The following is a 12,381-nucleotide window of genomic DNA, read 5'->3' as shown; positions in this document are numbered from 1 at the left end:
GCTTGGTCATTGTCTGTCCAAGTAGAGAAGAAAACCAACTTTCATTCCAGCACATTTTTTCCTGCTATGTCATGCATATAATAGATCATGCATACATTCGGCATCAATGTTAATCTTATAGCATTCAGAAATATTGAACGTAGCTCTCTTTTGGGGGAATATGGATATGGGAACTCTGGAAATTATGACTTGACAGTGCCTAGAAGACCTAAATTGGCAAAATATTGAACAAGACATGGGTATTCAGATCCATCTTTATCTCTTCTTCCTTACGCGATCATTTGTCTGCTTGTGAGGATCCATGCAAATAAAATTTTAGACTATTTCTCCATGCATATGACAGGTGGTCTGCGATGCGGCACAAAATCCAGAATTCAGTACAGAAGGATGAAAGAGAGGCAGTGGTTTAAAGCTACTAACACTATAAGGCTCAGAAAAAAGGTACAGAATTTTCTTCAATCTCATTCAACTCAGAGAAACCATGGTTCCTGCTAATCTTTTGTTACTTCTATTGATTTGGTTGTTGGTGGTCTTTAACCTTGATTTTGCAAACTCAAGAGAGTTTCAGTTTCAAAAACATACTTATGACTTGCCTTCACCTAGTACCGGTTGTGTTATAAATTGCACAAAGTGTCCATATCCATGCCAAAGTCTCCCACCGCCACCTGATTCTGGTGGTTACCCTCTGTATGGAACTCCACCTCCACCTTCTCCAGGTTCCAGTTACCCTTCATACAGAGCTCCACCACCACCATCAGCACCAGCTCAACGCGGTTGTCCCCCTGGTCCTGTTCAGTGCTGCCATTACCCGCCTCCTTCGCCTCCAAATACCTACACTTACATTCCTGACGCCAACCATTCTCCTTTACCTTACTTGCCTCCCTTTTTCTTTTCATTAGTGACTCTGTCAATGCCATTTGCCGTCTTGTTCTAGGTTTGTATGCCATATGTTGATATATACAGATATATATCATCTAAGTTAGAAAGCTCCGTTAAATGTCATTGTAACAATGCTTCTTCTATGAGTGCTCGAAATTTATTTACTTATTTATTTATTTTTAGTTGTGTTCCGCATGTGGGCTGTAGACGTTAGGCCTTTAGGTTATAAAAATTCTTGAATACAGATATCGTGACAAAACAAAAATACCTTAAAAGAGAAAATTTCAATTAATTCATATATATCTCGATTACGGCTGGATTCGATCCGAATCAAATTCGAGTTTAGCTCAGTTTGTATATAGCAGAACTCGAGTTTGAGTTTAAACTAGATTCGAATTCAGCTTAACACATTTCGAGCTCGAATTTTTAACTGTTTCGTTATCAAAACAACGTCGTTTTAATATATATTGATTAAAACGACATTGTTTAGTATCAAAATTTTTAGATGAAAAATTTGGCAAATAGCTTGAACTCAAGTTCGAGCTCGAGCTCAACCGAGCCTATATAGGACTAGTTCATTTCAAACTCGTTCAAACTAAATTCGAACTCGAACAGGCTCAATTCAAATTCAGCCCTAATCTCGAACATATATTAAAAAGATCAGGCTTTGTTGCCTTTACTTGGATCCAAACTGTATATAATTTGTCCCTTCTGCGAAGAAAAATGTGAACCAGATTGTTTTTGTCAGAGGATTGGAACTTACTTGTGATGCGCAAACCTTTATTAAGCACTCAACGTTCATCTCAGGCTCAGGGTGTTGTTTTACCTCTGTTACAATAGTAAACTATTGCTTTAAGATAGAATTAGATTGAGTAAGATTAGATCTAAGTTAAATTACATTGAATTGTATTTTTTTGCTCCATTTAGCATCTATAAATTCAATCTATATTTGAGCTTAAATTTATGCTCAGATTGAAATAACAAAATTTGAATCAATTGAGATCAAATCTAAAGTTTTTAAATTGAGTTTAAACTGTTAGTTTGTTGGTCTCAAATTAGTCTCAAAATGACTCTTTTGAATTTAAATTAATTTAAATCGAATCTTATTTAGATACAATCGAATCGAATTCAACCCTATCGATAATCTGCCGCATCTTCACTTTTACTCTAAATTTTTACTCTTTTGTGATTTATTATCTCATGCGGTATTGTCATACATTTTATGGTCACATGAGGATATAAATAACGTAACAATTTTGAATACCTCTATTTGTTGGTTTTGTGAGAGACAAAAGCGTGTGTAATCTCTGCTGATCAGTCTCAGGTGCACTCTCTAGTCTCTATCCTGTGTCTGCCTCTGCCATGGTTGATTGGCTTGACCTTGAACGATTTGTCTTTACTGGTGTCAGTTATTTCCAGTTTCTGACATCTTGGCCGCGTAGATCTTTTCCTTATTGTCTCTTTTGACTGTGCATTTATACTGCCACTTGCAGTTCTAAGTCTAGGAAATTTGTGCCAACTAGAGAAAACGAAGCAAATGACAGTCAAATTTATTCAAGTCTACCACCCCTTCTTGTTTTGTTTAAGGATATTCATGTTAGAATTAAGGCTTTAATCGAATCAAATTACGTATTGTTTAGCTTAAATTCAACTCAATTATGTTTATACAAAGTTGAAGCTTGACGAACTCGAATTTAAGCATACACTTTTTCAAAAAATTAAAAACAGTTAATTTGAGCTCAAATCAAAAAATTAAAGTTAAACTTAATAATTTATATAATTATTAATTACCTTTTATAATCGAAGTTAAAAAGTAAGATTTTATAAATATAAAGCAAGATTTTAAACTTTTAAAAGTTTATAATATTATACTCTAACAAAGTTATAATCTCAGAAAGCCGCAATAACAAGTTTAAACTAGGTTCAACATAAACCATATTGCAAATAGCTCAGCTGTGTAACAAGAAGTTCAAACTTGACTCGACATAAGTCAAATTGCAAGTAGCAAGTGAGTGGCCAAGCTCATTTGCTGCCCTAGCAAGGATAAGATTTTCCTGAAAATTGAACTAAACGGATGAAGGAAGGTATTGATGATTTGCAATCCTTGCTGTTGTTCTGAGTTTTCACGTGAGTATGAGTTGTAAAGATAGGAATATATAGCTAGATAAAGATGACCAAAATCTTACAAAACAGCTTGTCAAAGAAAGAAAACACATGATTAGAAGAAGCTTCAAGTGTTTGATAAGAGTGAAAAGATGCACAAAACTTGTGGGTCATGATCTGGAAAGTTGGGAGGAAGATTATAAAAAAAGAGTTGTGTAATTACTTATTAGTCACAAGCTTCATCTCACTGTATTGCTTTCTATTTGAAGCACTTGTACAGAGAACATTATCTTAGTCAAAACGTTGCTCCTTATTTTTCCATTTGCTTGCTTAGAAGGAGAAAGAGGGGCTTATTTATCCTCAGGGCTCGAAAATCTTTTTCATTAATCATTAAATTAGAAGTTAAGGTATTATCTGAATATTCAAAATTAATACACATAGTTTTATTATTTGATTAAAGGGTCAACTATGTAGGTATTATTACAATCTTCAATATAAAAAGTCACATAAATCTAGCTAAGTTGAATATTTGAATTAATTTAAACTTAATTCATTAATAAATTTAAACCCAATTTTCACTCAAATCCAACTCGTTCAATCTGAACTATAATAATTCAAATCGAATCTAACCCTACATGAACCACCAAATGTATTTTCTACTTCGTGCACCAGAAACTGTATTCGGGGTTGTCCTATTAGTTCTCAAAATCGAGGGGAAAAACACACCAAAACCTTAGGGTTGGAATGTAATTCGCTCAGAGAAGCCAGTGGTGCCCATAATTGGGTAGAGACAACTACCTAATAAAAGAAAAGCAAAACTACCACCAACAACTTCTTTAAAAAATTGAGTTGGCTACCACAAATCCAAGAATTTAATGAAGTATGATGATGTAGACACATATGGATACAGAAATCATATTGTAATATGGTGAGATCTTCCGAATTAATTGATGAAAAGTGACCATTACAATGTGTATAAATAGATTTACATCCTTTTTATCACAAACAGATCACACCCACAAACAAATCACAATCTCCTCTGAGCCAAAAAAAAAACCTCAAAAGTGAACAATCATCACACTAAAAACAATATCAAAAAATAAAAATAAAAACAAAACACATCCATACTAGTAATAAATATAAACTTATTTCCTCCAAAACTAAAAAAAAAAAAACAATCCAAAAAGAAGGAAAGAACTACCAAAACAGTGATCTTACAGCAGCAAAAGTCCTAAACACAAGCTCAAACCCAGAGCAAGAAATCTTGCAGCTCCAGCTTTCACACCGGCATCTTCGTCAGCTGTCTGATCTGCCGGATCACCGTCTGGGGAATCAGCCGGTGAATCGGCAGCTGCAGTGGAGGGTGCATGCTTTGAGCCCTTGGGGGCATCGGCTGCCTTCTCTGGTGCTGGAGCAGGAGAAGGAGTTGGTGCAGCAGCACCCTTAAACAACTCATTCGGCATCAAAACCTTATCAGTTGTGTAAATTGCCAGAGGCTGCTCATCGATCAAAGTCCCAGTAATCTTGACGGTATTGATCTTGGTCTTCAACGTCACTTCTTCCCCTTCGTTTTGCACGGTGAAATCAAACTTCTTTGCCCCGTCAGTAGCCAATGTGTTCATCAACCCATTGTTGGATTTCAACATGGACAAAGATTGGTAAACTGGCACAGCTAAAAATTCCAAAAATGAAGTCTTGTCTGCTTTGCTCAAATTCTTATACTTGGGCAAGAAGGCCTTGAATGCATCATCCAATGGACAAAACACTGTCAACCCTCCTTCTGCATTACTCTGTACCAAAACATAAAATCCCATTTACAATTATCAATCACATTGACAGTACCGATCCAGTAATGTTACAGGAACATTGAAAACAATATTCTGCAAAAGGTCATCAAATCTTTCCACAACTCCGAACGAAAACTCAACACCTGTAATGTTACATGAATATTACCCAACACAATAGTAATGCCTGCCAAAGAAAGTTAAACAAAATGATGGTGTATAAGGGGTACTTGTGGTTTCCGGGCTAATTAGGATAAATAAAATATTCAACAGTGATCCGGTAACGTTGCCAGCCTCAAAGAAGCTGCTTGTTACTCGTAAAATTAAAAACACTCAGCTGATTCCCAGTAACGATACCGGAATTCAAGGTTATATCCAAAAACACTCAGATCTAATCGTCTAAAGAATATATCTTCAAACTAGATGCTATTAAAAACAAAATCTTTACACATAAAAATGGAAACTTTAATTAAAAATTCAACACCCAATTGCTTGAGTCACTGACCTGATAAGTGTCCAAGGCGTCGCCATTAGCAATCAAAGCATCGGCAAACGCTTTGCATCCATGGGCGGACATGATCCCCGTCAGATTGAGCTCACTGGGCCCGGGAGTGGGGGCCATCGCCACGTCAGACTTGAGGGCCTTACTGATCTGAATGACAGAAATGTTGTAAGGCTTCTCTTCGATACTCTTAACGAACAAGGCATCAATGTTCCCACCATTATCCTCGGGGCCGAAACCAACTTTCCCGCCTTTCAAATCGGTTATGTTGACGAACCCAGACGAGCCGGGGGCAGAACCAGTGGCCTGGAACATGGTGGCCGCCAATGCGGTGCCGTTGGTGATCTGGTGGAGCTTCTTGGCGCCAAAGTAGTCGAGGAGGACGTGGAGGGAAAGGATGTTCTTGATAGTGTAGATGGAGGGGTGGCTAGCGAGGATGTCCGACATGGCGGCGTTGTTCAGGGCGCAGACCGTAATGGTGGTGCGGCGGTTGATCTCGCCGGCGAGATGGGTGGCGGTGAGGTAGTGGTTGAAAGTGGAGAAGTCGGGGTGATCGGCCAGTATGCGCGTGATGTTGTGGGCATGGGTGATAGTGAAGGTGGTGAAGAAGAGAAGGAGGAGAAGCTTGAGCTGTTGCATTGTCGTTTTGAGGAGAGAGAAAGAGTGAGAGAAGGTTTCTGTTGTGGAAATGGAGATGCAGAGGAAGGAGGAGAGTGAGGGTTAAAAGTGAGGAGGGGAGTGGTGAAGGTTGAAGAAGATGTCAATGGACATAAGGCTTAGATTTGAGATTAATTACAAGTGGAGCCACTATGTGTACAGTCTTCGAAGGGCTAGTACCGTCTATTTTAGCGCAACCGACAAAGTCATTACCCATTTTGATTAGATTTCGAATCTATATTTAATTTAAATAAATTAAATTTAAACATAAAATTTTAGTTTAATAATTTTTTTTTTTTTTACCGTTCATTATTTTCTCAAACATTGTCATCAATCAATCAAATATATTCGAACTCAAACTCGTCATTCACTGTTCCAAATTCAAGAGTTTCACATTATCTATTATTTATCATAAGGTTCTCAGTAAAATAGATATATATACATATATTCATAATAGAAAAACCTAAAATAGGTCAAAAATGGATATTTGATCTCTTTAAATTTAAAAATTGATAATTTATATATATATATAATTAATATCATCAATAAATTTTATATCATCTTTTCTAAAATTTTATTCATTTTTTATATTTTATTTTTATTTAATCTTAAAATTCTTAAATTTTATTGAGATGTGTCCATGGGTGCCAAATCACTGCAAGCTCAGTTGACAATAATGGCATGGAATGTGAAAATTCATATTATAATTTTAAAATTTTATAAAATATATAAAACGACAATGTCGTTGACCAAAAAGTCAAGAAATGACAAGTTATCGACATCACTTGAAAGATCAAGAAGATGCTGCAAATCTGATCACGTGGCGGAGTCTGAGCATATCTTGATCGGAAATAAAGGAACAAAAGTAGCATAAAAGCGTAGTACACGAAACACCAGATCGCAAGCAATGCATATATACTTTGGTAATCCTAGCCACCCTTTGCATTGCATCATAATCACCTACTTGTAAAGTCCCCCTTGAAGAGATTGATTATGGGACCCAGTTCTAACACAATCTTATGATATCATGATAATCACCAACCAATCATTGACCACCGTCGTTGACCACTTGATGTAAATTGTCAAAATAAATAAATAAATTTCTAATCCCTTCTTTATAGCATAGAGAATTCAAGTTTCATTTGAACCATTCAAGTTTAAATAAGAATTGAATTTATTTTTATAAATAAATTAAATTTAAACTAATTTAAATATTTAAATTTAAGATGATTTAAATAAAATCTAAAATTAAATTATTTTTAAATTAAATTTTAATTAATTTTAAAATAATTTTTTATATTAGATCTAATCTCGAAAATAAAGACAAAACTTGTTTAAATTTGACTTTATTTATGAATATAAGTTAGATACTAAAATCTCTAGTACTCATTTCATATACAACACGAAGTCTCAAATAAATTTTATAATTTGAGTCAAACTATCTATATTAAAGATGATGAGTATTAATTTGTTATTAATAATAATATGTTATTATATAATTCATATTATTTATAATTTTAAATTATTAATTCAAATTGTAAGTATATAAATTTAAAATAATTGTTTAGGCATATATTTCCAATTAAACATATAAGGCTATCTTTAAAAATATTTATAAATATTATTTCCATAATATTTCTTTTATTTTACATATTTTTATGTGAATAATATTCCTCAATATAAGTTTTTTCGCACATGGCTCTAAATAAATCGAAGCCGTCCATTTGAATGACTAGGCGCCAAGCTGGGAGTGTCGGCTTCAGGAAGTTCTTGGAATGGCAATTTTGTAACTTAATGTAAAACTAGAGGGTAAATGTCCGGGAAAACTATACGGCAATTTAGTTAATAAGTGGGGTCCAGCACTTCTCGATTCAACGTGCTCCCAAAATTGCCAGGCTGGCACTGAAAACATGATTGGACACGTGGGCGGTAGTGATCGATTATATGACGGCAGTAAGATCAGGCACCGACAAGATAGCACTGGGTTGGTTGGAAACACGATGAGTCTTTGGACAGTTAAGATTCTTCCTCTTACAGCGCCTAAAAATTATCTATGAAAATTATGAAAAAAATATATAAAATTATCGATTGAATAATAAAAAATTATTCATTTATTTATATATATATATATATATATATATATATATATATATATATTTGTTTTTATGATGATGAAGATGAACAATTAAAAATCTTCTTCTGATCCCACATGTTTTCAGCAATGAAAATACTGAAAATATTTTTTTGAGAATAATTTATTTTTTGGCATATGTGCATGTGTTTCTCAATATAAAAACGACTAGTCATACATATATTACAAATATTTTTATGTGTCATAATATATGAAATAATCAAATCCTAAGTTATTAAAGATATGCCCTTGATGTCGCCTTCAAGCTTCTGCAATCCCTTTAAATTAGGATTTGATTGGTTAGGCAACAGTCCAAATTAGACCAATTTCATTTCCATTCAAAATAATAAATAAATAAATTTAAGCTTGATAAATTAAAATTTAATTTTATTTAAATAATAATTTAAATTTAAATTAAATCAAATTAAACCAAATTTAAATTTGTTTGAACTTAATTTATATGAATCAAATTTAAGTAATTTAGACTGAATTTAGTATCCTTGTGATTCAATCAAGAAAGTGGAGTTCTGGTAAGATTTATGTGTATGATAGTAATTTTCAATCCCTTGAGATATAATCACTATCCATGAACCCCTTATAGTTCTGTATACAACTTTTAACCCCCTGCTATTTGTTAAATATTAACACTATAAGATTAGCTGTGCCTCAAACAAAAATCTAAAACTTTTCAGTTTTTTAAAGCATTTTGATTTATTTCACGATCTTCGTTTGTTGGTGCCTTATCCGATAACAATGGAAAGATGGACAGAGAGAGTTGTGCTTCGAAACATAAAGCTAATTTTTTACGTATTAACATAGGTAAAAAAAATACATGCCTAATTACTTGTTCTGCATGTGTCAAAAAGTGATATAATTCAGTAACTCCGACAAATGGTAATAGGGAAAAATTCAAATTAGGTCAAGTTTAAAAATATTTAGTTCAAAATCAATGAATTAAAATTCAAACTTAATTAAAAAATAATTTAATTATATATTTGATATAAACAAACTCATACTCAAATATTCAGATTGATTTGAGTTTAGTTTGTTTATAAAAATACCTTCAATTCTTAGTTCAAACTTGATTTATTTGATTTAAATACGAATTTAAGTTTGAGTAGCTTGGATGGGACCAAATCCTAAATTGTAGGGGGTTGAGAGTTATGTTTCAAAACTACAAGGGTTTCTTAGTGTTTGGAGTGATTATCCTTTAATTATTTTTATATATAAAATCCTTGTTATTTATTTAAATGAAAGCTATAGTATTGACAAACTATCATTGTCCCGTAATATTTAAATATAAATTTTCACCATAACAGGACATTACCTGTATCCCATGTATACAAATAATAATAATAATAATTTTTATTCTATGAAAAAAAATATAATAATAAATAATTCATAAGGATACGTGATTCCAGGTTGAAATTGGTTGTCTGTTACAATTTCTTTTCTAATGTCTTTGTCAACATTCATATTATTCAATCCTCTCTTGTGTTGCGTATGTTAGTCTACTAAACAATTGTGAAGAGTTTATGCCAAAGTCTTTATTTATTTATTTTATGACATCCAATATGAAACATCTTTTTTAATAACTTTTTCTCTTTTTTAATTTAATTTTTTAGTGATTCTCCTTCTCTATTTTCAGTGATTTTTATTTCTCTTTGGTGATTTTAAATGACTTCCATAATGATCTCATCATTGATTCGAATGAGTTAAAATTTATGAATTAAACCCAATCTCTAATCATTCTTTATTCGAGTTTGATTCAATTTCATCCCTACATATAGGTAAATTATATCATTGACCGATGAATTTACTCAATTTAGGTTCAAACGGGTTGTTCATCAAATAGGGTTTGTCCAACTATAATCTACAATTAATACTTGCATTAATAACAAAATATAAACACTAAATTAGAAAGTAAAGATGTAGTGTGAATTGGACACCACAAATATTTAGAAGATTATGCTTGTTCTTTTTCTTATTATATATTTTGAACCAATAAAATTATACATATATATTTTTAATATACAATTTGAGTATATAGATGATATGTTATCATATGATTGAATAATTTTAAATTAAAAATAAAATAACACTCAATTAATTATATGATAATAAATTATTTATATACTATAATTATATATTAAAAAAATATATACACATAACATTATTTTTAGTTTTAAATTTTCATAATGACAATTTGAAATGCTCACTTTATTAAAGTGTATATGATTTGTAATGCATTAGTAGGATGATTATGATTGATACTGTGATTGATGTTGAGTTGTTCATTTGTGGGCAAACATGAAGCTTCTAGCATGTGAGTATGAATTTATTTCAGTGGGAATGACATTTCCCACTGTCACAATCCACAAATCTCACCTCTTCTTATGGGTCTAAATAAGTCTCAACCCTACATTGACTTGAATTAAAAAGACTCATCTTGAAATAAATTTGAAATTGACAAATTAAAATTCGAATAATTTAACTTTAAAATCGATTTAAATTGACTAAAACTCAAATATTCAATCACTCAAACTCAGTTCATTTATGAAACCAAGTTGATTTGAAAATCATATGAAATAGATTGAAGAGATTTTAAAATATGCATAGATCCAAAATTGGATTTGATTCAGATTGAGACCAAATAAGTCTATATTCGATATTGATAAGTTAAGACTTAAAAACATTTTTTAGGATCAATATAAACCAACTCAAAACACGGCTCAATTATGAAAAATAAGTCTAATTCTTTATTCAAATTTGGTTTGTTCAATCAGATTCATGATTCAAGTTTGAGTAATTCAGATCGAATCCAACCCCACATAGATCCTTGGCGTTTGTGCAAATTCATGCCCTTCTATTTGTTCTTTCTTTGGCTCAAATCGTCAATTTAGAAAGTCATGACTGTAAATGATGCAAGAACCAAGAATATGCACTTGAAATTCTAAACCTGACTGTTTTAGCGAGTATAAATATTAATGAAAATTAAAACAAATTGACCTCAGCAACACTAATATGTCTTGTGGAAGAACACACTCTCAAAATCCACCTCATAACTTGGATTCATTTTAGCACTGCAAACCTGTATATGTAAAATACACATATTAGGAATAGGTTTTCAAGTGTTTTAGACAATGATTAATCTAACAAACAGCAAGAAAAATTACACTCAAACTACCACTTTGGGGTGGCTGATGAACTTCATTAATTCATAGAGAATAGCTTTCAATGAGATTAATTACAATCAAGGAAAACAAAATTTTTCAAAGGATTACCCGGACCGCTAGCTTTACATAGCAACTCAAGCTCTCTCGGCTCACTCTTCCTCTCATTCCCAATATTACCTCATCAACCAGCTATTTGATCTTCCCCTGTGTATGCAAGTGTCTCTGATTGCACCGTTGATTTTCATCTGCCATGACCAAATCCAGCAGATTGAGCCGGCGCACACCCTTGTCGTTCTTCCTGCTTCTTCATCTGTCTTCCAGCTCTCTAAAAACTTGCAGATGTGGGAATCCAACTTGTATTAACAAAGCTGACCGGACAAAGGTTTAGATGACTCAGTTTCAATAGGTTTACTGCAAGCAATGACAAACTGATAGAATCCTCATCATAAATTTGGGCCTGAGCTGTTAGCAATTCAGTAACATCCATACATGAGGAATAAGAGGTAAACATCACTTCTTAAAAATGTTTGCTTACAAATTGCCACTTCTTTAGAATATATGGGTCGTATTACTTCAAACAAACTTGAATGATGAACATCCTTTTTACCCCAAAAGTTATAAAATCCACATAATGAATTTAAAAACTTACACACACAAACACTATCCTATGTTCAAGAAACTTGCCTTTAAAAAGAGCCTCTTTTGCTGTATATCGAAAAGAGGGAATTCGTATATTTGATTATGCCTTCCAGTAGAACAGCAGAGTGCAAGGTGCAATGCAGGTCTGCCTGAGTGGTTTCAATAGTAATCTTAAAATCCGCAATCTGGGCAAACATTTACGCTCTAAAATGTATTAAAATCATTATTTTGCATAGTCAACTCCAGTAATATTTACAAAACTAATTCAACAGTTCCATACAGTAATGATTTAAGTTATGTACTTGAAAGACAAGCTGATAAGGTATCACTGAACTTTTTTATCAATCCGAGCTTGAGCATCCCACTGGAGAATATTCCTTTTCATCACAGCTACTAAGATAATTAGATTACTAATGCACTCTTAGATATAAATACCGTATTGATAAAGTATAAGAGAGATGTTACATATATATATATATATATATATATATATATATATATATATATATA

General features: G+C 32.6%; 2 protein-coding genes across 2 annotated transcripts; one reads left to right on the top strand and one right to left on the bottom strand.

Annotated features, from left to right (window-relative positions):
• The first annotated feature begins 481 nt into the window (after positions 1 to 481).
• Positions 482 to 934, top strand: LOC123198696 (leucine-rich repeat extensin-like protein 1). Its single transcript, XM_044613483.1, has one exon. The coding sequence runs from the start codon at positions 482 to 484 to the stop codon at positions 932 to 934; it is 453 nt and encodes a 150-aa protein (XP_044469418.1).
• A 2,953-nt stretch (positions 935 to 3,887) lies between these two features.
• On the bottom strand, positions 3,888 to 6,002 carry LOC123209553 (fasciclin-like arabinogalactan protein 1). The gene is made up of 2 exons (XM_044627652.1): positions 5,272 to 6,002; positions 3,888 to 4,772 (listed from the first exon to the last, which is right to left on the bottom strand). The coding sequence occupies exons 1-2, from the start codon at positions 5,905 to 5,907 to the stop codon at positions 4,197 to 4,199; spliced, it is 1,212 nt and encodes a 403-aa protein (XP_044483587.1). The 5' UTR covers positions 5,908 to 6,002; the 3' UTR covers positions 3,888 to 4,196.
• Positions 6,003 to 12,381: the final 6,379 nt, after the last annotated feature.

Source organism: Mangifera indica, chromosome 1, assembly GCF_011075055.1.
Source record: "Mangifera indica cultivar Alphonso chromosome 1, CATAS_Mindica_2.1, whole genome shotgun sequence".
Lineage (NCBI taxonomy): Eukaryota > Viridiplantae > Streptophyta > Magnoliopsida > Sapindales > Anacardiaceae > Mangifera > Mangifera indica.
The sequence above is the reverse complement of the archived record's forward strand: the minus strand, read 5'-3'. Positions and strand labels throughout refer to the sequence as shown.